This window comes from Leptonychotes weddellii, chromosome 3 (assembly GCF_054177405.1).
Source record: "Leptonychotes weddellii isolate Sample4059 chromosome 3, ASM5417740v2, whole genome shotgun sequence".
NCBI lineage: Eukaryota > Metazoa > Chordata > Mammalia > Carnivora > Phocidae > Leptonychotes > Leptonychotes weddellii.
This window is the reverse complement of record NC_138371.1, coordinates 9843165-9869359: the sequence shown is the minus strand read 5'-3', so window position 1 is coordinate 9869359 and position 26195 is coordinate 9843165. Positions and strand designations below refer to the sequence as shown.

At 44.0% G+C, this 26195-nt stretch overlaps 1 protein-coding gene and 1 long non-coding RNA gene across 2 annotated transcripts in view; one reads left to right on the top strand and one right to left on the bottom strand.

The window, feature by feature from the left end:
* Positions 1 to 1190: 1190 nt before the first annotated feature.
* LOC145720444 (uncharacterized) lies at positions 1191 to 5790 on the bottom strand. Its single transcript, XR_014143350.1, has 3 exons — positions 5463 to 5790; positions 5059 to 5135; positions 1191 to 1391 (listed from the first exon to the last, which is right to left on the bottom strand). It is a non-coding gene; the product is annotated as an uncharacterized LOC145720444 (long non-coding RNA).
* A 13201-nt stretch (positions 5791 to 18991) lies between these two features.
* DAW1 (dynein assembly factor with WD repeats 1) overlaps positions 18992 to 26195 on the top strand; it is a 53292-nt gene continuing 46088 nt past the window's right edge. Inside the window, exon 1 of the mRNA XM_006746697.3 lies at positions 18992 to 19191. Coding sequence (XP_006746760.1) covers positions 19110 to 19191 — 82 coding nt within the window. The 5' untranslated portion in view covers positions 18992 to 19109. The remainder of the gene's footprint in view (positions 19192 to 26195) is intronic.

Genomic DNA, 26195 nt, shown 5'->3' with positions numbered 1-26195 from the left:
TTCCTTTTCTGCCTTCCTTGTTTATCCCTTAGACACACAGAATGCCAACACCGGAGAGGATATTAGTGATAATTGGAACTAATTTGCTTGTTTTCAGATGAGGAAACTGAGGACATGAGGAATGTCACTTAGAGAGTAGCTCTCTGTTCTTTCCTCCACGCTATTTATATACTCTCTTATATTTCTCGTCTTCTTCCTCCTCCTCTTCATCTCCTTGTCTCCTTCTTCCAAAATCTTTCTAGTCTTCCTGTTTCTAGCCCCCATTCTTTTCTCCATCTTCCATCCATCCATCATCCATCCACCCACCCATCCATCCATCCATCATTTATCTAACATAGTCTTCCCTGTTTTTTTCGTTAATTATTCCAAAAGAACACTTTTGAGATTCACTAGTCCTCACTCCCCCCCTCTCAATTTAATCATTTTGTCCCTCCTTTCATTATGGTGTGTCACTAGTTATAGACCTATTTGGATAAAGAAATTTCCTTTTTAAAAATGCAATATGTCAAGGGAGCCTGAGTGGCTTAAGTGTCTGAGTCTTGATTTTGGCTCAGGTCATGATCTCAGGGTTGTGGGAATCGAGCTCCATGTTCAGTGGGAGTTTCCTTGAGATTCTCTCTCTCTCCTCCCTGCCCCCCAGCTCACAGGCACTCTCTGTCTCTCTCTAAAATAAATGAATAAATCTTATAAAAAAATGCAATATCTCTAGTTTGGTTGTCAGATTTCCATAGGCAAAACCCATCTGGAACACTTGTTAAGAGCTCCACCCCACACCTACTATTTGTATATTGTTTCAGTACTCTGTATTCTTTGTATATTCGAATACTGTTTAAGTACTTTGAGGAGCACTTTGTAGAAACCACTGGTTTCCCAGACTCTGGGATTTCACAGACTGGTCTTAAAAAAGATGTGGAGGATTCACACTGAAGGGTTGTTGACTAACAGAGTTACCAATTCTTTATTTTTCAAAGCAAAATCATTAGACTAACAAACAAGTAAACATGCCATCATTTCATTAAAAAAGGACATTTTCACATCATTAATATGGGAAGAATAATTTCAGAGTAGTGGAAACTCCTATAAGAAAGCACAGGAAGTAAAGTTCTGATGACACCTGAATGTCTTTTTGAAAAGAGAATATATTAAAGCATGTAGATACGTAAAAATAAAGAACAACATAGCATTTTATTGTATTTTAGTGTATTTTTCCTTTATACAAGCTTGTCAGTTTGCACATTTATATTTGAAGTGGTGTGGAATGAGGTGACAATATCCTACTTCTTCCTGGATGTAATGTTTATCAGTTATTGCTGAAAATCTGTTCTCAGATGCGTATGTTGACAGAAATAGAAACAACTTTCTTCAGGCGATTTCTCTCCATTTAAAATATCCTGCATAAAGATAAAGAAAGGACTTCATGGCTCCAGCCATTTCTCCTGATTTTTCTCATCCTCAGTGATGGAAGTGGTTCTGCTTGGTGATTTGCCCAATTGGGAAAGAAAGAGCCAGAGGCTCCAGGGATCCCTCCCTTCCTGGTGACCACTTCCACCCAGGGCTGGCTACCAGGGAGCTGAATGCAAGCATCTGGATCCAGATAGAGGCTTGGACGGGGGAAAACCTCATCCCCGACAGAAACCACATCTCAGACGTCTGTTTGGGAGCCAGCCTTTCTTCATGACATTTGGAAATGTGAGGAAAATTTTCTGGCCAGTGGTTCTCCAGAGCGTATCAGAATCACCTCTACGGTTTTAGAAATGTTCAGGCACTTGGTTTGGTTTTGGAAAGGATATGTTTGACATATGGTTTTGTTTTGTTGTTGATTTTTAAACCACAAAATGATCTGGTGCCCATTCTAATTAAGGACCTTACTATATGCATCAGTGGTTCTCACTGATTCCCATAAGTATATTTACTTAGGGAGAAATGCCTGAGCCCTACCCCAGACTACTTATATCAGAATATCTGGTGCAGGAGGGAGCCCTGACATCCATAGTTTTAAAAGCTTTCCAGAAGATTCTAATGTGCTGCCAGAGTTGAGAATAACAGGGGAAAAATGCTTGTATCCACAAAATTTTGCATACCATTTCATGAGCCCAATATTAAGGAATCCCACACATGACACTTGTAGCCAATAGTCAACTATTCCTTGGTGTGACTTTATAAATTACGTGGGCTTTTTTTAGGAGGCAGAACCAGAGTAAGCCTTGTAATAAAAGCCAGTGCTTTCTGAATACTTCCTGAATGCCTAGTCCTGTTCTAGGGGTTTACATGTATTACTGTATCTCACAAGGGTGCCAGGAGGTTGGCACTAGTATTTTCCTTGTTTTACAAGAGGGAGAATTAGGGTTAATTCAGTTGCCTGGATTCATGCAGCTCAGTCATTAGGCAGTGTGGCTCCGCACTTGCCCTCTTCCCCAGAATGCTCTGAAGGAGGAGGAAGTTCAGCAGGGAAATGGTTGGGGGGAAGATGGTTAAAGAGGGCAGCTATTGTAAAAGCTTGTAACACCTTGGCAATTGGCATGAGTCCAGGGGGACCCTTGTGAAGGGCAGGCAAGGAAGGAAAAGAATGCTCCGGAGCATCCCTGGAGGGAAAGAGAATTGGTGCATGAAGGCAGCTGAAGCTGAGACAAAGACAAATGTCCTTATCCTGTTTGAATAATTTCCCTGAGCTTTGTACCCACAGAAGGGGAAGGAAACTGTTATGTTGTGTAAGGCAGGCAAACTAGACTGCTCTTCCATGGTGAGCTGTTCCTATTACCACATGGCTGCCCAAAGAAAATCATTTGAATTGAATGATTCATTCTAGATCATTCTCTAGAATGAGGGAGGTAGCAGCCCCTTTCCTTTGTGTTGTTCACACCACACGCAGAGAATGAGCCGTACTTGGAAAAGGAGATGAGAAGAGGGCGTGAGGAACCAGCAGGGTTTCAAGGTGACCTTGAAGGGCACAGAGAATCAGCTGCAGTGTGCTGTCTTGTAGAAGATTGATTAGACCCTCTGAGTCTTGTTTCCAGGGCTGGACTGCGGGTGGATACAGACTGAGGGTTTATCCCATCAGAACACTCTCTGCTTTGAGAAGTGAATTCTTTATTCCTGGAAAGAACCAAGATAGGCTGAACCATGCCTGGGGAGGGGGGTACCTTTCAAGGTCTTTGCAAGTGACCTTCTGTGATGATTCCTGATCCTCATTCAATTAGTGAACAAGGGTTTACTGTCCTCAGGCTAGGCATGAGGGACATGGTGGTGAACCCACAGACCTGGCAAGTAGGAGGGAAAGAGAAATGGACAGCTTCATGCCTATACTCATGATCACTTGTTCCTGGGACCTAGAATTTGGATTCAGATTACTTAGCATGATGTTTCCTTTTATATTTTAGAGCCAACCTCTCTCTCTCCATTTCTTTCTTTTCCTCCCCTTTCTCATATGCCCGATATATTTCCCTCCCTCTGTCTATTTTTAATGTCTCCTCTTTCCTTGTCATTAACTATCTGTTTCTGTGACTTTTCTCTCTCTTTTATCCTCTGTTCTTCCCTTTTACCTCCTTCCTATCACCCACTAATAAATGGGTGAAATTAGTACCTATATTAAACAATATCTAAGTACTATATTTATGTAGGCATAAATCGAAATATCTGCTCATCGTTTTTGTATTTTTGGTTAAGTTAGAAGAATAGAAATATTTAAATAAAAGAGTAAATAGATTTGTTCTCTCCTCTAAGCCAGTTCTTAAAGGTGAACTTTTCTCCGCCTTGGGTATGGGAAGTACTAAATACGTTATACCATCAATGTATCATATATTGTATGTTTTGTTACTCAACAATGAATAGCTTTCTTGTTCTGCTCTGGTTTATCAAGTACCCACATTTCTAGAACAACAGGACAACCAGCCCTGAAAGCTAATTTCACTTCATTGTTTCAAAAGTGGTGGTTTCCACTATGAAGAAATGCAGCTTGAATTTTTATTCTTTTCACTTCTGGAGGTTAACATTGTGAGTGAATTCTGAGAACAAGCATTTCAAATAGTTCTGCTTTAACATGAAAGTGGAGAGCACGTAACAACATATTTTAGGAACTTTCGCTTGGAAAGGACTAAAAAAAGATCACTCTCGACAATTGCCACCTATTAAATAGCACATTCTGCTCCAAGAGGGAAATAAATCAAGATGGTAGAGGAAGCAGGGGGCCGCACAAGAACACAGTTCTACCATCTGTAAACTACTTAACGAACATCTCTGGTGGAAGCCGTGATGTAGTCCAGAAGTTTTGATGGGATATTAACCCTGCATTCTAAAAGGGGCTTGGGCCCAGATAACTTTCTACCTCTAAAAAGAAATCAGATTGGTGTGATATTTCCCCTGGCTCCACGCCCTGTTAGATAATATGAATTCTTTGCTTACTGTTCCTACAGTGTTGTACATTTTTTTACTCATTGTATTTCTGGAAAAGATACGACCAGTTGCCAAACCGCCAAACAGATCTGTCAATTGTTAAGGGATGAGGAACCATAGTCGATGATGTGTGCCAGGTACTATATTAGGTGGTTTACACACATGATCTCACTTCTCACAATAATCCTTCCAGGGAGGGGTTATCATTATATACACGGGATGCTGAGGCTCAGCTCTGGGAAGGTCAGGTTTGGGGAGTCGAGCAGGGATTCAAGCTCCCAGTCCTCTGACTCTAACACCTCCCACCTTTCCATTGCAGCTGAGAACATAGCCCATGTCAGGGTTTAAACACCCCTCCTCCTAGTCTTTCTGAGAGAGGGCTAGGGTGGCGAGATCACATGGAAAATGTGTGCAAGAAGGATGTCTGGGAGGTGCAGTCTTGGTTTCTAGAACAGCCTCCAGCTTGCTAAGGCCTGATCCAACCCAAGGGGTTTGGAATGGACTAGAAGGACCCCATAGCCCATGCTTGCAGACCACACCCTTAGCTACTCAACACCCACAGATACCCTTCTTCCCACACGTAAACTTTCAAACCACAACAACGGCAACAAAAAATGCCCTCATTATTGTCATGAAACCATTCCGCAAAATGGAGACCTCCAATGTTACCCAGTGTCAGCAGTCGTCTCCGGGTGAGTGTCTTTCCTCTTTCAGTTCAATCTCAGCCTCGGTTGTTTTACTATAACCTAGTGGCAAAATTATAACCAAGCCCTGTGTAAAATATTTGGAAAGGGGAAGGAGGAGGAAGCTTCTTTCTTTTTTTTTTTTTTAATTTTTATTTTAAAGATTTTTATTTATTTATTTGACAGAGAGAGAGACAGCAAGAGAATGAACACAAGCAGGGGCAGAGGGAGAAGCAGGCTTCCTGCCGAGCAGGGAGCCCAATGCGTGGCTCGACCCCAGGACCCTGGGATCATGACCTGAGCCAAAGGCAGACGCTTAACCAACTGAGCCACCCAGGCGCCCCAGGAGGAGGAAGCTTCTATATAGCATGGAGAGCAGGAGCACCTTACCTGCCACAGTGTTCATTTCTGCAACCGACCGTGTGACTTTATTCATTATTTGTTATTTCAATCTTCCGAACTCCACTGCCAGTTCTGGGCTCCCTTTGCCTCCAGCCAGCCTCTCAGCAGGTTAGGGTTCTTTATTCAGGCGGTAACTGAAACTTCATTCTTGAAGGGCATGAAACTTTGGGAGGTCCTTGTTATGTGAGTTCTCATGGTCATCCATTGACATTTACCACTTGACAAGGCATGATATAGAGCCTTTCCACAGGATTGCTTGGTTTGCGGAATATTCTCCCATCGTTTGCCTAATTTAACGGGAACTCCATTTCCCCTTGATAACCAGTCTGATCCCCTTAGTCATTGTGGTGACCCTGTTTTTCTTGGCCTGTTTATCTGGGGACACAAGGAACCCAAAAGGGGCAGTTCGTGGTCATGGGAATATAGTTTTGTCCAATGGTGGAATAATTTTGCCCTTGGGATCTCAGACTTCTAAACCAGTAGAACAAGAGTTACAAAGATGATAAGCAAATTTTTATAAGTGAATTATTAGATGGGATGTTAGGAGATGCCACTCTCATTTCCATCCTTTGGATTTCAGAATAATACATTCTGACTATGAGAGAATCAGCACCCAGTATGGTTGTTGGCTCAAAGCAAATAACCATATCAGGAACAACACACCCTAATCAAACCAAGTGTTGCTTTCCACCTGGTGCTGGAACTGAGTGCTCCACAGGCCAGCTGCTGCCAGGTGGCAAGGTTGTGGTAAGAGCAGGGAACGCTTTGACTGCCTCAATTCTTGTGCATGGACATGATTTTTGGCTCAGAAGCAACACTGTTAGATATCATGATGATTTCTTAGCCTGTTCAGGCTACTATAACAAAATACCACAACTGGGCAGCTTATATACAGTAAAAATTTATTTCTCATTTCTCTTATTTATTTCTTTCTGGAGGCTGGAAGACCGAGATCAGAGCAACAACATGGTCAGATGAGGGCCCTCTTTCAGGTCACAGAGGACCTCTTGCTGTGTCCTCACATGGGGAAAGGGGTCGGGAGCTCCCTCTTTTTGTAATGCCTCTTTTTGTAAGTGCATTAATCTTATTCATGAAGGCTCCACCCTCATGACCTAATCACCTCCCAAAGGTCTCCTGTCCTGATACCATCACATTGGGCATTAGGATTTCAGCCTGTGAATTCTGTGGTGGAGCAACGCGTAAGGCAGATTGTGTTGCAGGAAGGAGCATGGGAAGCAGAGAAGAATGCTTATCCAGCCTAAGGGTCTTTTCCACTGAGGGCAATTTCCTGTCCCCTCTGTGACAGGAAGTTTCACTATAATCAGCCTTCGGATGGTGTCAGCCTGGTCCTTGGGGTATGGTACAAGAATGGGATTCAAGGCTGGTTGCCACTGTGGATGATTTGGACACCCAACAGGGGCAGTGGGCAGGCAAACCCAGTGGTGAGAAGAAATCCTGTCTTCATCCCTTACCTTCATCCCTGCCTCTACAGCCACTTCACTCACCGCCCATGAAACAAAACATGGGGTTGGTGGGCAGGAGACTCACTGGCAGCTCCAGAGTGGGTTTACTTTCTTTTCTTGATCATCAAGAACCTTTGCTCTGGGGGGTGGGCCGTGTCTTTGGTAAGCACTCACATGGACATAACAAATACTTTCACATTCCGGTCCCGTTCTGAGATGCCTCTCTCCTCCACCCTCCTCTTCTCTAGACTTCCTTGTCACCGAATTCCAACTTTTTCTTTCCAAGTCCCTGAACCTTTTTCCAAGTTACAGCAGCTGCTCACACACCAGACCCTCCTTCCCATTCCATGCAAAGTGGACTTTCAGATGTGCTGTTTCAAGTTCTGTCCCGAGCATGGTTTTTCATTCCCCACTGTCCTTGTGAGTTACTTCTAAGTGGGACTGTAACTTTGCAGCTGTCCACTTCTAACTTATGAAGCCACATTTAAATGATGTTTATATTTTTGCCCTCCTCAGTTGACTGGTGGGCTCCGTACATGGCCAGAGGTGTGGGCAGAAGGAAAGATGTCAGTGTAGGAGGATAGACACCCTAGGGGCATAAACTTTGCTCATGCAACAGATTTATGCCTTCAGGATCTGCTCCCACTGGATCCCATAAGTGTGCTTCCCTTGTTGATAGCGTGCTGCTGGTTCCACCTGATTTTATAGCTTGATGAGCCTGACAACATCCAGTTCAGGATGGGCACCTCCATGTACAAGGCCAACTGGTTTTTTGGTCAGGGGTTTAGTCTCTGCTAGGGCTCCATAGCAAGCCAAGCACTATTTTTCTAAAGAAGATGTACTTAAAGACGAGGACATGGTTTGCTTTGAAACCCAGTGATTTTTCCTTCAAGGCTCTCCGTAGGCTCTATATGTGGTCCTGAACATGCTTTGATACTTAAGCACCAAGAGGTGGCGCTATTTCCAGCGCTACCTGGAGGAATTGAGAACACTCCTTTGCTCAGTCTTGCTCCAAGTCCGCCGCCTTAGAAGTTACTCAGTAAATGAGTTGAGACTTTCAACTCAAAGTGTCCTAATATTCCCACCAGGCTTTTTGCCTTTTAACTGGGTGGGGGGCAGGGTGCAACATCTTATTTTTCTCTTTGAAGCTTATATCCCAACAAGCTTGAGAATACTGGTCTCCCACAAACATCTGTAAGGTGACAGATCCGTGCGTTTAACAGAATTTATCTTTGAACCACTTGTATCGATGGGTCATGGCAGGGTATCCTGCCACTGCTTGCTCGCCCTGTCTTAACAGCGTGGTGTCATTACCTAGCGACCAGCATGATCTCGTGGGCCGGGGGGATGCCCAAAGTCCCTCCATGCTCTGGACTCCCAATATTTCATCCTGAAGTGGTTACTGCCCCAACCAGGTCGGACATCCAGTCCCAGATGCCTATCTTTGACGGTGCGTTGCCTCCAGTCACTTTTCTTACCAATTAATGATCAGGCAGGACTTTATTTTGAATACAAGTCATTAAAACAGGGAATAAGAAGTTTTCCAAGTCACTGGAGGGCTAGAAGAACAGATTTTGAGTGGAGACTTCAGGCAGGGCGATCAAAACAACACCGCAGAGCTGGCAAAGCAAGTGTGTGGCCAGCTCCGCCACGGTCAGAAAGCAGGGAATCGGGACACCAGCATACAGCAGGTGGCCGTGGGGGACACAGTACTGTGGGGCACTCTGCTTTCCAACATCCATGAAGCCAGAGACCCGACGTGGAAAACTCTGCTGAAGCTGCAGAAAAACTGCTGCTTCCGTGACTGAGTGACTGAGCTTGGCAGCTGCAGCACGTCAAGGATGCTGATCTGCTCCCCGATGGCCCAGGCGCCACCCGGTTGGTGGAAGTCAGGCCCCCCGAGGAAGCCGGCTTGGCTTGGAGGTGATCTGCAGCCTCCAGCAGGCAGGAGGCCATCCACCGGGACCAGGAAACAGAGCTGAGTGAGCCTTTTCCTGCCGGGGCTGCCAAAGAAGCCATGTAAGAGTTTGGGAAATAAAAAGACTTATCGGCTGACTCAACATGAGGAAGAAGAGGAAGGGAAGTCTTTCAAGTGTCTGAAGAGGAGCTGGTGTGGGAGAAGGATGCTGTTAACATAGGTTCAGTTGAAGACAGCAATGTGGGACTGAAATAAGAGAGAGCGAAATAGATCAGAAAGGCAGGAGAAAGCCAAAGAAGCTTTGAAAGAGAAGGGAGTGCTGATGGGGTCACAGAAAGAGAAGGGAGGGAGAAAAGGTTTGGACCCCGCCCCCCCACTTATGGTAGAACAGGGAGGTCGGCTCCACTACACCTTCCTGTCATTACTCACAAATATTGCTACTCTGAGATGTCGGGCAGTCCAGGGGATTTAAGCCCCGAGGAAAAGAATGACAAGAGCAATGGCTATAGCATCATGGATCTCAAATTCTTTATTGTTGAATGTATTTTTGTATATGTTCCCACGGCAAATAAGACACAGTGAGGGCAGTTTGATTTTTTTCTCTTTTCCATTTTGAAATACCACCTGTTAGCAACCATGCACGGAGTGTAGCCGGCCCCCGTGAAGTCACAATCCTGGTTGACAGAGAGCCACACTGCGGTCATCTTAGAGTGTGTCAGACATCACAGTGCCACAGGGACCGCGGCTCTTGAGTCCGCACAGACTCATCTCGGGGAAGTAGTTCTTCCTTCGTGGGGAAGGTGCTACATCCTTTAGAGGAAAGGCAGGAGAAAATGGAATTTTAGTTTTCTTTTTAAATAAAAAATGTAGAGTAAAAAGACAAGCAAAAAAGTTGGTTAAATAAGATAAGTATTTAAAATGGCTGTACACAGGGGCGCCTGGGTGGTGCAGTCGGTTGAGCCTGACTCTTGGTTTTGGCTCAGGTTGTGATCTCAGGGTCGTGAGATCGAGCCCCGTGGGGAGTCTGTTTAAAACTCTCTCTCTCCCTCTGCCCCTTCTCCCCAACTCCCCCTCCCTAAAATAAATAAATACACCTTTAAAAAAAATAAAACGGCCGTACACCCAGAGGAGGCTTAATCTACCTTATCCTCTCAGAGTCTCAGTTTCTCATCTGTAAAATGGGGACAATGGTCCTCATTTTCCAGAGGTTTTGTAAAGACTGAATCAGGTCATAATTTTTCTTTCTTTTTTTTTTTTAAAGGTTTTATTTATTTATCTGAGAGAGAGAATGGGAGACAGAGAGCATGAGAGGGGGAGGGTCAGAGGGAGAAGCAGACCCCCTGCTGAGCAGGGAGCCCGATGCGGGACTCGATCCAGGGACTCCAGGATCATGACCTGAGCCGAAGGCAGTCGCCCAACCAACTGAGCCACCCAGGCGCCCCAGTCATAATTTTTCTAATACACTTAACCCAATGTCTGGCACAAAGTAAGCGCTCGGTTGATGTTAATTATTATTATTGTTATCATAGCTGGCATATTTGTGTGTCATTAGCAGGGCTGTGCAAACCGCATGTTTCGATTTCTTACAGCTATGTCATGTAGCATGATCATTGTCTTACTACATAGTCAATAATTGATTTTTTGTTTCTCTTAAATATATTAAATTGTGGCTAAGAATACAACACTAACACATAAGTAAAGTGAAATGCAATAGAAAACAACAAATCTAACTCACCAATATTGAACATTCTTTCAAAGCAAAGAGAAACACACATTTAAATTACAAAATCTCAACAAATAAATACAAAATTACAAAAAGATAAACAAGAATCAGTCTTGTGTGTTGCTTTGGTATACCCAGGAATGGCCTTCAAAGACAGGTTTCTGGAAGCCAGAAGAAAGGAGTGTACTCTGCAAGAGTGTGTACTCCTTTGCCCAGCGACATGGGCTCTGGACTTTGAAAGGCAACAGGTGTTATGGCTCATAAGAAACCTACGTACACTCCTGCCCCCTACTGCCAATGGGCAGCTAAATAACCATACGTGGTTTGTAAGAATCCCTCAAAGTGATACTTTGAATACCTGGTTAGATATATTGTGCATGTATGCATTGTAGAGTTAGATAATTCAGTTGCAGAAGTACATAACTGCAGGATGATAATATTTATGGAAAAAATTTTAGGTGCCTAAAGATTTAAAGGGCAATAAGTGCCCTTCTTATATTTTCGTCATTAATCTGCACAAGAACCCCAGGAGAGAGATACTATTATTATCCTCACTGTAACTGAAGGAAGCTAGAGGCTCTAAAAGTGACCCTGCTCTAAGTGTCAGAACCAGCATTCAACTTCAAACTCCTTTGACTCAGCTTTGCGTCCTTTCTAGGCCAGGATGCCTCCCTAAAAGGGACACAGTCATCAACAACATCAAAACTTTGACACTTGGGTGACTGATGGCTCAGTTGGCTAAGCGTCTGCCTTCGGCTCAGGTCATGATCCCAGGGTCCTGGGATCGAGCCCCGCATCGGGCTCCCTGCTCCGTGGGGAGTCTGCTTTTTCTCTCTCCCTCTGCTACTCCCCCTGCTTGTGCTTTCTCTCTCTCACTCTCTCTCTCTAATAAATAAATAAAATCTTTAAAAAAAAAAGTTTGACTCTTTGGCAAGTCTAACCTAATCACATTACACTATCTCCGTGACCCCCCCCGCCCCCCCCGGGCACTCCCCACTTCTTTTGCATCCAAAAGCAACTTGCAGGCAAATGCACTTCTGTAGAGTATGAGCCACACGGGGAAGTTTAGGTGGGTCAAAGCTTTTGTGTGAGCAGCGTTGTAAGGATCCACACTCCCTTGGGCGTGAACGGAGGACTGCGGGCAGTCTCTGCAGCACCCCGAGCCCCGCCATGGAGGAAGAGTGCAGAGAAACCTGGCTCATGCCCAGCCTGGTTCAGCGGGCTGTGGGAGTGCCCCCATTAAGACTAGCCCTGGAGCCCTAGGGTGGCGAAGGGGCATCATTTGTGGTTCTCCAACCCAGAGGAGATACCTTTTTATAATCTGCGCAAAGGCATGGACCGTGCTAGAGGTGGCCGTGTATAAAGCACTTGCTGGGCATTGTCTGCCCTTGGGTGATTCACGAGTCTGGCGGGCAGAGGGTACCAGTGCACTGACTCGAAACCAACCCCCTTCACCGGCATATTTAGGAAGTGGACCCTTTCATCTGGGTAAACGGAGGAAAGATGGAGATGGTTTGTTATAAGATGTGGAAGGCTGACAGAGAACTCCTTTGGCGTTTTGAGAGCCAGGAAGAAGAAGAATGATACCACCCTTCTGTGAGATAATACTAGAATCCGACAAGCCTTGCAAAGAAACTTCCCCGCATTACTGCAATGGGTGGAAATTGGGTAGAAATGGCAGCTCAATGTGGGTTAGAGAGAGCCCCCCTGTTTCTCATGGTCAAATTGGCGAGTCTAGATATTTGAAAATTTTCAGGATCCATGACTGAGACATGGGAGGTAGAGAGCCTTCTAGGGTCTGCTGGTCTAGAGGAGAAAATGCATATGATGCACAGACTGTCCAGCTGGAATCCAGAGCAAGACATAGTCACATCTCAGCACCTGGCTGCAGCGAGGTGACAGGGAGCAACCCTGGCAAGTGGGGGGGGGTTGGTTTGCAAAGTAGGAGGGCAGGACCCATGGTAACCGGGACTGAGAATTCTGGGCCTTTCTCCACAAGCCATGATAAGTGGCTATGGGGAGTTCAGAATAAACTCTCTTTGAGGAGGACAAAGAAAATAACAGTTCTGAATGCAATGAGGTTTTATACATGAAATGGCTTCCACGGGAATCCCTGGATTCATCTGAATTTGCTGGAAAGTGGCCAGGTACAGTCTTGTGAATGGGGACTTGAGGAAGGAATCGCCTTAGTCCTGATGTGAAACCCATGGCCACACCGTACGGTTGAATTGAGCATGTGGCGAAGGTAATTAGAGTCTGGTACGACTTTAGAGCTGATGAAGTGGGAGGCCTATCAGGTGGAAGGAATGACAGAATGGAAGCCCATAGCCTGAATAAGTTGGCCATGTTATACTGGAGCCGAATGGAATGAAAGATGATTTGCAGTTGAGTAACCCCAGGTGAGGACAGGTGACTTGCTCAAAGGTAACTGATGGCGAGGCCAGGACTGGAACTTCCAACTCCCAGTCCACCGTCATTCACCTGCCCTCACCTACTCTCTTGTGAAAACACACAGGCAGCACAAAATCAAGGAACTACAGCATCAAAAGGGAGATTAGACCTCTTATCTAGTTTTGGCTTTCATCCAATTAACACTGTGTTCTGCAGTCACCCTGGCAGCTGATCAAACTGCTTCAGCTAAAACACTTCCCGTGCTGGGAAATCCTCAGGACTTTTTGCGACAGCCTAGCCCATTACTGGACACACGGGGACAAAGTTCTTTGCATTGAGCTGAAATCTGTCTCTGGGGATCCGGCTCTCTCAACCCTGCCCTCTACCGGCACATAATCAGTTACTTCCTCTTCCAAATGGATCCTCCAAACTCTTGAGCATCAAACACTAATGGAGGACCCACTGTGTGCCGGGCACGGAAGGAGCTGTGATGCCCGCGGCAGCTCCCCTCGTTTGAACATTCTCAAGTCCTTACACACCTTTATTCTTCTCTGGACAATCTCTAGAGTTGTTAAGATCTATAACCCTCTTCCCCCTTCTAAGTCCTCACAGTCCATTTGTTTAAGAAGACAAGGCTATTTGGATCTACAAAGTAGTTATGTCTTAAAGAATGTAAATTCGTTTTAATATTTATACTAATTATACTAATACAAACTTAACTAGAAAAGTGTATCTACTGTCAGGTATCATACAAAGGACTCCAAATTGCCTGTATGGGGTTATCAGGGTAATTGTTGATCTAGATGATCAATTTGAATGGGAGCCATATGCACACACCCTTCCCCAATTTCAAACAAACAACCTTAGGAAAATAAATGTTTATCACTGTCCTCACCAACCTTGATACTTACAGAATGTTTCTGAACAAGCCAGACTCAGAGATAACAACCCCATTAACTTGATGCTGGGATCATCCTTATCTTTCTGATGAGGAAACTGAAGCCTTAGGGGTTAGGGACCTTGCCTAAGAGCACACGTCTGGTAGATGGCAGAGCGAGGTCTCGGGTCAGGCATGCTGCTCTTAGTGGCAGAAGCTACTGTGGACCAGCCGTGTTCATGTGGCCTGCTTGTCCCAGGAGCAGTCCCTCATTGATCGTAAATGTAGCCCTACTTAGGGACATGCCCCCCACTCCATAAACACAATCGTTTCAAACCCACCTGAAAACTGATCCTTTCTAGGAATGACTTCCCCCAAGTTACTGTTTTCAGAATTAGGTCCTTTGTACCTGAAGCATGCCTAGCACTGGTAGGCCCTCTATATATACTTAGTGAATCAATTAGTGGCCCCTGGCGCCGCTGGTTTTCTGGTCCCAGATGAGATCAAGTACTCCACAGGTCCTTCAGTGATGTGGAGGCAGAAATGGGAAGAAGGTTCAAAAGCCTGGATGCAGCTCCTCTGGGGTTGCTGTACTGGGATCCCATGACCTGGGAGGCACAGCTGACCTCTCCTGCCGGTCTCTGAACATTCAGATCTCATTCTCTGTACCTTCTTTCCAGAAGGCAACTGTACCTCTCTTTTCTACGTACTGCTTTCAATGGGTGCCCCCAAAACTAGTGATTATAGTCTCCCATTGATGTCATGGCTCTTTCCAGGAGGAACTGGGTCAAATGGGAACCACCATGTCCTGCTGGAACCACATTCCTGCCCATCGGTCTTGCCTCAGTGCTCACCCAGATCCCCCAGGCTGACTCCTGCCTCCCTCCGTCGGTCCTTCTTCCCCTCCTTCTTTCCCTCTCCCACTTGTAGACATTCCTCCACCCCCAGCCTTCCTTCACACTCTGATATCCACTGGTGTCTCTCAGCGCATTGGAGACTCCGAAACCCAATTATGTAGAGAATTCCAGTGTCTTCCCACACTGTTTCTGGGTTCTCTTCATATCCTCGGATATGGCTGAGCGAGCAGCTTACTGTCCCTGATGATCAGGGAAGACTTCAGGATACATAAAAGGCCCGATGGTAGGGGGAGAGTGTCCACCTTCACTCAGTCCTGGCCAAGCCATTGTAACATATTATACCATATATACTGAGTGGTTTTCAAACTTTATTATTCACCAGAATCACCAGAAAACTTGTTCAAACATGGATTGTTGGGTATTTGCTACCAGCATTTCTGATCCTGTAGGCGGTAGGGTGGGGCAAGAATTTACATTTCTAGCAAGTTCCCAGGTGAGACTGATGCTGCTGGCCCAGGGCACACTGAGAACGGAAACCCAGCGTGGCTTCAATCCACCAGACAGAATTAGTTTGGGGGAGTAAAGTTAGTGCTACTAATTTTTTTTTTTTTTAAGTTTCTGATTGTTCAAGGCAGGTGTCAGCAGGAAGAAACCCAGAGTCAAATGTCACTTTTATATATACAAATCCATTATGATTGCCGATTGTTCCTTTAGTGGGTCAATGGTCAAATCAACACAGAATGGCAGGAATTGATGAAAAAGTATGATACAACTTTTAGAAAGGTCTCTAGAGTAGTCCTGTGAGGAAGTCATACCAAGTCTGCCAGACACTGAGATGAGCACCCACCACCCGGGCAATGTAGGAGTTTTGTTTTTGTAGATTTCTGTACATCATTTATGGCTAATGGCTCTGCACTGGGGGTGAATTAGCATGAAACAGACATTTACTCAGGTTGAGAGATTCATGCAGCACCTTCCAGGAATGAGTAAATGCTGAGTCAATTAAGCATAGCTTTAACCTCAACGTAAGCCAAGGCCAAAAGAGAAATCTGCCCACACTCATGAACTTCCCTTGCTTCTCTTTGGATCACCACTTCATTTGCATACAAGCCTACTGCCTCCCAAAAAGGGGGGTGGGGGGATTTACACTGGGTACTTGTGACAGGATTCTGGGCTGTCAAGTCAGTACACTAGGAATCCTATCAGCAAAGAGTACCTAGATGTTAGGGAGAAACTGTGAGAGAACTTTGGGACAGTCAGGGTGTCTGGATTTATCCACATCTGGAAAAATGACTCTCAAGTGAAGACAGAGGTGAGGGCTGCTGACCCCTGGTGGGCATGAGCTGTGGGAAGACGGGACTTCAACACCAAGGACCTGTGCCCCAGAGTCTGTAAAGAGGGCTCTGGATGTGATGTGGAGGTGGTGAGGAAGTTCTCTAACTTATGTGGGAGAACTTGGCTTAAACTCTTTGAGCCAAGGGAAGGATGTCAAAAGCTGCAGAGCTGGAATTCTTTTTTTAATAAGCAAAAGGACAACCTGTTAAAGTTTGGTTCAAGGGAGTAGGAGAAATCCTTTACCTGGAACAGAAAGACAAGAGCCACTTAGGAATTTCAGGAACTCCTGGAAATGGAGGGAGTGGTGGAGGATAGATAGGTAACAGTGGTGGAGGCTCTTGGTCTCATAACTAGAGGAAGGTGGAGGTGAAATTAGGGGTGAAGCAGGGAGTGAACTTGAACTTGGGGCTCTCTTAACAAAAGTGGAGCCAGATGGTTCTGTGGTTGTTATCTATATCCTGGAACATTCTGAAGCCTGGCTTGTTCTGTGGAAAACAAAGGCCACTTTTTATTTTGTAATAATTTCAAACTTTTGGAGAAGTTGCAAGAGTAGGACAAGGAACTTCTCAAAAGGAGCCCTTTGCCTAGCTGGATTCAACATTTTTTTTCTCAGTGGCTTTATTGTTTCTTATTCATCCACGTAGCCAAACACACGCGTGCATGCGCGCGCACACACACACACACCCCTGCACATAAACAAAAATTTTCAAAACCATTTGAGAGTTATTGCAGATAAAATACCCCTTTATCTCTAAATAAATAAGTGTATTTTTTTCTAAGAACAAGGACATTGTCTTATATAACCACAGTGCAATGATCAAAATCAGGAAACTTAATATTGATATAATATCAATATAATCTAAACCACAATGTCTCATCCAATTGTCCCAATCATGTCCTTTACAGCTAATTTTCTTCCTGGTTCAGGATCACTCAGTGCATTTAATTGTTCTATGTCTTTAGTGTCCTTTAATCTGAAGCAGTTTTCATTGTTTTTTTTTTTTTTTTCTTGACCTTGACAGTTATTTTGTACAATTTCTTTAATTTGGGTTGTCCTCATGTTTCCTCATGATTAGAGACAGGTAATGCTTTGCAGGCAGGAATTCCAGAGAATTGCTGTGTTCTTGTCATTGGATTGTATTCGGAGGTGTATGAATGTCAGTTTGTCCGTACATTGGGGATGTTAACTTCGATTCCAATGGTTAAATGGTGTCTACTGGATTTCTCCATTGTAAGGTTACTATTTTTTCAAAGGCCTCATTTAAAATGTCACAAGCATAAACAGTAAATGGGTGAACAAAATCTACTAAAGCCTTCCTTATTTCTTTTTTTTTTTTAAGATTTTATTTATTTGAGAAAGAGAGAGAGCTGGGGGAGGGGCAGAAGGAGAGGGAGAGAATATCAAGCCTACTTCATGATGAGCAGGAGCACAAGGTGGGGCTCAGTCCCATGACTCCGAGATCATGACCTGAGGGGAAACCAAGAGTCCAACACTTAACTGACTGAGCCACTCAGGAGCCCCAAGACTTCCTTGTTTCTATAGATGACCTCTTTGCCCTTCCCCACTTAAACCTCTTCCAGAGTCTTAATGATTAGGGGAGACTTTGAGCTAGGAGGAATCTTAGATTTCATCTGTTTTTCTGTTTCCCAAGTGTGGGATGCTATGATTTTTATGTCTTCCCATTTGTATTAGGCTTAATTGTTTCACACCGTAGCAGAGGCTCTCCCATTTCAGTGATTTCTCCAACCTTCTGAGTACATGAAGTAGAAAGGCTCAGTTGGGTGCTAGGCTGTCTTGAAAATTTCAAATAGTTGATTTTTCCTATATATATATATTTTTTTTTTTTAAGAAAGGGAAGGCCTTTGGTTCATAGTCTCTGGTAGGCAATAGTATAAGTTCATTCAATAGCATTTTAAAAATCATGTTTATTTTTACAGTTACCTGTTGCTCCTCATTGAAAATTGGGTAAAATTCTAATTTACAGGATTAACAATAATTTTCTTTCAAGTTTCCATTTAAAAACGTGAAGTAAAATAAGTGAGTCAATTTGGAGAAATTGTAAGAACTCAAGGAAAACTTTTAGGTACAGGGGAATGGAAGTGATGAGTGGACGTGGCCCACAGTTGTGAAGGCCACAGACGAAGCGCTTACCTTTGGGGAAATTCCGACTTTGGAATTTAGGCCAAAGTCCTTAAAGGAAATGGACAGTCTGGCCCCACTGATTCTTCCCGGCCGCCCAGTCTTCCTCATGGGAACTGGACTTGGCAGGCAAAGGACCGATTCTGGCAAGAAACAGGCCACAAAAATGTCCGGAAAGCCTTAAACCCTGGGTGGACAGTACCGTGTGGGCTCCAGGGGACAGGCTTCTGACACACCTGCCTTCCCATCCCGCCTCCGCGGCTCGCTAGCTGGGCAGAGGCGGGTTGTCTCACTTTTTCTGATTCTGGGTGGTCCCATCCGTGAGGGGGGGCGGGAAGAAATGGTGCACATCTCAAACCTCTGGTAGTCTCTACAGCTACAGGGGTATAAGGCGCCAAGCGCAGCGTACCGCACAGCGTCAGGAAATGTAGCCGCTTACGTTGTGGTCCCAATTCTTTTGTGGGGACAGGGACAGGCCTGGAGGAGAGGCAGGGAATGGTGACCCGGAGGGGATTTTTCTCCCGTCTCTCCTCCTTGGGAACTCAATGGGCCACAGTGGGCGCGGCCCGCACCTCGCCCTCCCCGGCCGCGCCTCGCCCCTTGTGAGGTCACCCTGATTGGGGACGCGAGGCCCCCGCCACCCCGTCCCTGCGTGGCCCAGGCACCGAAGGTGCAGAAGGAGCGAGGGTGGCAACGCTCTCTTCAGCCACGCGCCCTGGAGCCCCCGTCCGCCCCTGGGAACAAGCAGGCAGGTGCGGGCTCCGACGGGGGCAGGGCGTGCTCCCTGGCCGCGCCTCGCCGGGCCGACGCCCCCCAACCCACCCGGGGTCGCCCGCGCCGCAGACCGCACCCCGGAAGCCTGCACGCCCAGCTCCGCGCCCCGGAAGCTCGCGCATGCGCGCCGAAGACCCGCCGCTGTTTGGCCGTTTCCATGGCTACGAAGAGCGTTGACCGGGGACCTGGAAAGGAGAAAATGAAGCTTAAGAGCCTCCTGCTCCGGTATTACCCGCCAGGTACCGGCCAGGCCTCCTCCGTCCTGGCGTGGGGTCCTGGGCTCTGGCTCTGGGAGGCTCCGCGGCGGCGGAGGGTGCGGGGACTCGAGGGGACGGCGGGGTCCCCTAGTGGGTGATCCATGTGGGGGGCAGGTAGCCGGGCGAGTCCCAACAGGGGCCCCTCACTCCTCTCACTCCTTTGGTTGCTGGACACTGTTGCTCGAAACATTCAAAGTGATTTTTAAAAGCGTTCTTTAAACGTTGAAGTTGCTGAGTTATAATACTTTTCTGGCTACTTAGGAATGTGGCAGATGGGGAGGGAGGGGCGGTGATCAGTGATGTCCCAAGAGATTGGTTTCCGGAAGGGACGGCACTGACAAGGAGCACATTGCTTTTTATTTTAAACATAGCAGAATGATCACGTCAAGATGTGTTGAGTATGAAAAGGAAAATGCATATGCAACAAAGTATATTAATTGAGTGTCCGCATTCCAGACCACACATATCAGTTGACCCACACGTTTTTTGAGGGCCACCAGGCGCTCTGTGCCCCGGGGCTTCCAGCTTGAAGGTCACAGTCCTTGATTCCAGTGAGTTAAGGAATTTCAAAATACGCCGACAGAACGCTATAGTTTTAGAGTGGGACAAACTTGTCTAGTTGTCTTGTTTCACAGGTGAGGACTTGGTCACCTTTGAAGAATGAGTGAAGCCCACTGGTCACCCAGCTCATTAGGTACAGAAATAAGGACAGAACTCTTGGGTCCAATTCAGAACTCACTTTAAAAATAAGAGTAGGGGCGCCTGGGTGGCTCAGTGGGTTAAGTGTCTGCCTTGGGCTCAGGTCATGGTCCCAGGGTCCTGGGATGGAGCCCCTCGAGGGGCTCCCTGCTCAGTGGGGAGCCTTGCTTCTCCCTCTCCCTCTGCTTGCCGCTCACCCTGCTTGTTCTCTGTCTCTCAAATAAATTTTAAAAATCTTTTAAAAATAAATAAAAATAAGAATATAAAATAAAAAAGTCTGCAAAACTTTTTTAAAATTTTAAATATATATATATATATATAATTTTTTTGGCAGAGAGAGACACAGCAAGAGAGGGAACACAAGCAGGGGGTCGGGAAAGGGAGAAGCAGACTTTCTGCGGAGCAGGGAGCCCCATGTGGGGCTCAATCCCAGGACCCTGGGATCATGACCTGAGCCGAAGGCAGACACTTAACGACTGAGCCACCCAGGCACCCCAAAGTCTGCAAAACTTGCCACAAAGCAGTAGATGACCAAATATCCTTACCAGATGAGAAGTTTGGGCTTCCCTGCAAGGGTAAGCCTGGCAGCAACTCTCACCAGTGTGAAGTGAACATTTGTAGTAAAATTATAACTCATTTTCTCCCTCTTAGAATTACAGTTAAAATAACATGAAAAGGCTCTAGATGTGAGAGGTAGCACATAGGAAATTGTAAATAGCTTGTTCTCTGGAAGCATTCACAACTTTACTTTGGCTGTGCTTGGTGTAGGCTCGTGCTGGTTCCCATTGACTGATATGTGAATGACTTGCTTTCATTCATCCCTTTGCTGTGGAGTGTAGGTTAGGAAGATGAGCTCTGGGACCATAATAACTGGCTCTCACCATGTACAAATTTTGTAACTTGGTCAATTTGTTTCTATCCATTGAGGTGTTTTGATCATCAAGTCACATGGTGATAATAACACCCATCTTGCCCGTCTACTGACCCTTTGCAGCTACTCTCCCATTTATCTCTTTCCCTTCAGAGCAAACGTCCTTGGAAGAACAGTATCCCCGTTTCTCTTCTCTCTTCTGTCTTGGACTCACTCCTATCCTGTTTTCACCCTCATGGCCCCACTGAAACTGCACTCTTCAAGATCCTCAGTGACCTCCAACATCACTCAGCCCACTGGCCGCCTCTCTGTCCTTCCTTTCCTGATCTGACAGCAACATTTGATGCATTTGACTACTTCGTCCCTTGGCTCCCAGGACACACTGGTTTTTAATCCTGCTTTATTGTCACTCCTTCATCCATCTTGTTGGCTTCTCTTCCTTCTGATCTTAATGTTGGAGCTCTGTCCTTGGACTTCTCTATCTATACTCATCAGTTAGGTGATCTCATCCATTCTCCAGGTTTAATAACCTGAGGGAGTAGTCCTGAGAACCTACCTCATGGCCTGCCTGATTGTTCATTTGGATGTGCAATGTGCATCTCATACGGGGCATCCTATGGTCTCTCTCCTCTCAGTCAATGGCAGCTCCATTCCTCCATCTGCCTGAGCCAAAACCTTGGACTCATCCTTTTCTCCCATCTTACATACTCCACATTTGGTCCAGTAACAAATCCTGCCAGCTCACCTTTAAAATACATACAGGATTCAGCAGTTTTACCCCACAGCAATGGCTACCATGCTTTCTATTGCTAAAGCTTCCACCCTTGCCCCACTTCTGTATATTTTCATCACAGCAGCAGGATGAGTGCTAGAACATAAATCTGATCATGTCACTCTTATGCTTGAGCTCTCCAATGGCTTTGCATTTTACTTAAAATAAAAGGGCCATGATCTCCAAGGCCTTAATCTCCAAGACCCTACAGGATCTTCCCTGCTTTTGCCTTTGACTTCACCCTGCTTCCCCTCCAGCAACACTACTCTTCTTGGTGTTCCATGGATGGGCTGGGTATGCCCCCACTCAGGGTCTCTGCACTTGCTACTCTTTTTGCTTGGAATAATCTTCCCTGGACATCTGCATAGCCAGCATTCTCACGTATTTTTGGCTCTGTCCTTAAAAGTAAGTAAAGTGAGTAAATTGAAGCCTCCCTTTCTAGAATTTCTACAATTTCCAACTTCTCCTCAAGATATTTCATAGCATCCTCCGCTGCTTTGTTTTTTCCTAGCATTACCTCAGTTCAACGCACCACAATTTTACTTACTTATTTTGCTTAGTCACCCGACTTAGAATAAAATCTTCATGAGGTCCTGGACTTTGTCTATTTTGTTTACTACCGCATCTCTAGCACTTAGAGTAGTTAGAGACTGGTCAATAAAGAGGCATTCACATATTTGTTGAATAAATGAATGAGTTTAATGAGATGATGTGTGTTGAGTAGAATGCCTCGAGCTCCTCCTGAAATAGGAATAGGTCAGACAGATGATTGGTAAGATTCGCTCCAGCTCTGAAAGTCCAGGGTTCCAACAACCATGTCACATTCAATAAGGCTTTAGACTTACACTTGCAACTATTGCCTTAATGATTATCTTATAATGAAGTCATATCACTTAGCATGTTAGACACTTAATTTCTGAATTCCAGTCTTTGGTGAGCCATACATTATATGCAAGTTTCCAAGGTACTACTGAATAGCAGGTGGGTGTTGAAATAACATTATCAAGTAGGAAAAAAATCACTCACCACTGAATCATTCTTGTGTTACGTTTATCCCTTCTGCAATTTTGTTTAATCTCTTAATCCAGAGATTTCAGTCCTCCTACTTTCTTTTGAGTAACATATATGTCAGGAGCATTCCATTGTTGGCATCCATGGAATTGTCCCTCTCCCTCCTAAAGGTACATAGCAGTAATATGGCTAATTGAGCATGGGCATTCTCTTTTTATCTCATTCATTAATTCATAAGCTCTTCACTTTGTGAAGAATGGGTGTTGCATACGTGCTTTTCAACTGACTCAGGCATGACTGTCTTTGTCTTTTACTTCTTGTGTGTAGGCCCCTAGTTTTTTGGGCCATGAGAATGAGATAATAAACATTAATTAGACTAGTTAATATTCTGAGCACTTTAAAGGTCTCTGTTGGTTGAATGTGATCGGAGTGAGGAATACCCACATCTTTTGAATCTTAGTACATTGCAGAATTTTGGGGGGGGACAGTTTCTTACTTAAGTGTTTTTGGGAATCATGCCTAATGCACAAAAATTCACAACCAGGGGCAGATGGAGAACATTAAGATACTATGGGAAGCAATCCCTGAAGAACAACATGTGCTCCTGGGAGCATCTTTGTCTATTTTCTTCTTGTATTCTTCACTGTGCATGACCCAGCCTGTGGCTCATACTGCAGCCACAGTCATGGGAAGGGTGAGCATTTGACCTTGATGTTTTGTAACAGTGGAACAGTCCAATGCACAGGTTTCAGATTTTGCACTTTGTTTTCTAGGTCCATTTGTATAGTAACCCAACTAATTCAGTAGTCAACTTTAAAGACTTTTAACATTTTTTATTTTATAAGAAACAAGATAGTAGTGAAAAAAAGAATGCAGTATTTTGTGAATTTGCCAAAATCATTTAGTGCATTTCCTTAGGATATTAAATTATGGTGTGTGGGCTGTCAAGTGCTAATTCTTTCCAACCTTTCTCTGAGTTACAGATTAGGATTATATTATTTACTCATTGTTTACATCATTTATTTACTCAACTATATTGAATGCCTACTTTCCTCAAGAATAAACAGTGCATATTGAGTACTCATACATGATGCAAAATACTTAAAATTACAGAACAGGAAAGAAGCAGTCCTTAATTATAGTGATGCCTTAAGCTGATAGAAACTTTGCATGATATTTGAATTTTTAAATAACCTTATGGGGATCTTGATCTTGATCTTCAGGAGTTTATATGCTAATAATGTTAATCTTTATAATTTTTCTTCCTTTTTCTCCATGTTCTAATTTTTCTCTTACTTTTTTTTTTCTATCATAAGAGTAGTATTTACTTTTAACAAAATTCTAAAAAATACATAAAGGGATAGCTAAGATCATGCTCAACGCACTGAGGGTGTGATGGTTCTTTGAAGGGAGCCACCTGACATATCTACCAATAGTGAGAATGCCCATTTCCTCAACTTAGCTAATATTTAGTATTATCAGTCTTTGCCATCTTTGCTATTCTGATGAGTAAAGATTATATCTCTTGTTGTATTTTGTATTTCTTTTTAATGGAGTTGGGAACATTTTATTTCAGTCTGTTTATTGACCATTGTCCCTCTCTGTTTGCAAACTGACCGTTCTTGCCTTTTGTCCATTTTCTCTTTAAAAATCATTTTTTAGACTTCTTTATATTAAGTTCTTTAAGCTTTGTATTTATAGTTGAATATGATTTTTTGCTGATTATCGTTTTTCTTTAACTTTGTGAAATCTTCTCCTGTGTAGAAGCTTCAAACTTATTTCAGACAAATGCATCATTTTTTTTCTTTTTTAGGTGTTGAGTTTCACATCATGCTTAAAAAGCCAATTACCTACACTGAGATGTAAATATGTTTTGTTTTTAATATTATTAAATTTTGTTTTTAATATTAAAATCTCTAATCAATCTAGAATATATTTTTGTATATTGTGTAGTAGCAATCCAGTTTTATGAATTTTTCCAAAATCCAACTGATTATTACATCATCATTTATTGCATAATTTATTCTTTCCCCATTAATTTAAAATATTACCTTCAGTTTAGTTTTAAACTCCCATATATAGGTGATTCTATTATATTGATTTTATATCTAATTTTGTTTCAGAATCACACTTTATTGTTTTAGAGTTTGTTGTAATATATGGTGAATTTTCAAATTCCAAAAAATAAAGTCATTATAATTAGTTTAATTCATAGATTGATTTGACGTGTTTATAATATTACACTTTCCCATCTAGAAATGTGTGTCTCCATTTATCACAATTTTCCTTTTTGTTCAATACTACAGCTAGGCCTTGCACATTTCTTGTTAATTTTATATTTAGGTGTTCAATGCAATTATAAATGTGATCTTTCCTTTACTTGAATCTTCCCTTGTCAGTGTATCTAATTCTTATTTACTTTTTTTTTTTTAAGATTTTATTTATTTATTTGACAGAGAGAGACACAGCGAGAGAGGGAACGCAAGCAGGGGGAGTGGGAGAGGGAGAAGCAGGCTTCCCACGGAGCAGGGAGCCCGATGGAGGGCTCGATCCCAGGACCCTGGGATCATGACCTGAGCCGAAGGCAGACGCTTAACGACTGAGCCACCCAGGTGCCCCTATCTACTTCTGATCTTAGCTTTTTGTATTCTATTTATTTTTTCTAAACCCACTTAAATCCTTTCTAGGACACGCAGCATATAAATAGGTTTTTGAGAAGATTTTTACAATGTTATAACATCCATATTTTTTTGAAAAGTTTAATGTGGAACAAGAAGCCGATTTTTACTCTAAGAAAATAACAGTATTTACAATGGCTGGCTCTCCACTGATCCTTTCTTTTTTCTTTGTAAGTTTGCTTCTTAGACTGGAGTCTGGTTTCAAGTCTTTGATATGAAAAGGTCACTTCTTAGGGAAAAGAAACAAAATAAAACTATCCCGAACTAGCCTTTTCGTTAGAGTTGGTTGCCTGCTGTGTCCTGGTGTTCTGGTCATTAAAAGCATATGGAATGATTTTTCTTTCTTTCTTTTTTTTTTTTTAAATTTTATTATGTTATGTTAGTCACCATACAATACATCATTAGTTTTTGATGTGGTGATCCACGATCCATTGTTTTTGTATAACACCCAGTGCTCCATGCAGTACGTGCCCTCCTTAATACCCATCACCGGGCTAACCAATCCCCCATGCCCCCTCCCCTCTAAAACCCTGTTTGTTTCTCAGAGTCCATAGTCTCTCATGGTTCATCTCTCCCTCCAATTCCCCCCCTTCATTTTCCCCTTCCTTCTCCTAACGTCCTCCAGGCTATTCCTTATGTTCCACAAATAAGCGAAACCATATGATAATTGACTTTCTCTGCTTGACTTATTTCACTTAGCATAATCTCCTCCAGTTCCATCCATGTTGATGTAAAAGTTGGGTATTCATCCTGTCTGATGGTTGAGTAATACTCCATTGTATATAGGGACCACATCTTCTTTATCCATTCATCTGTTGAAGGGCATCTCGGCTCTTTCCACGGTTTGGCTATTGCGGACATTGCTGCTATGAACACTGGGGTGCATATGGCCCTTCTTTTCACTACATCTGTGTCTTTGGGGTAAATACCCAGGAGTGCAATTGCTGGGTCATAG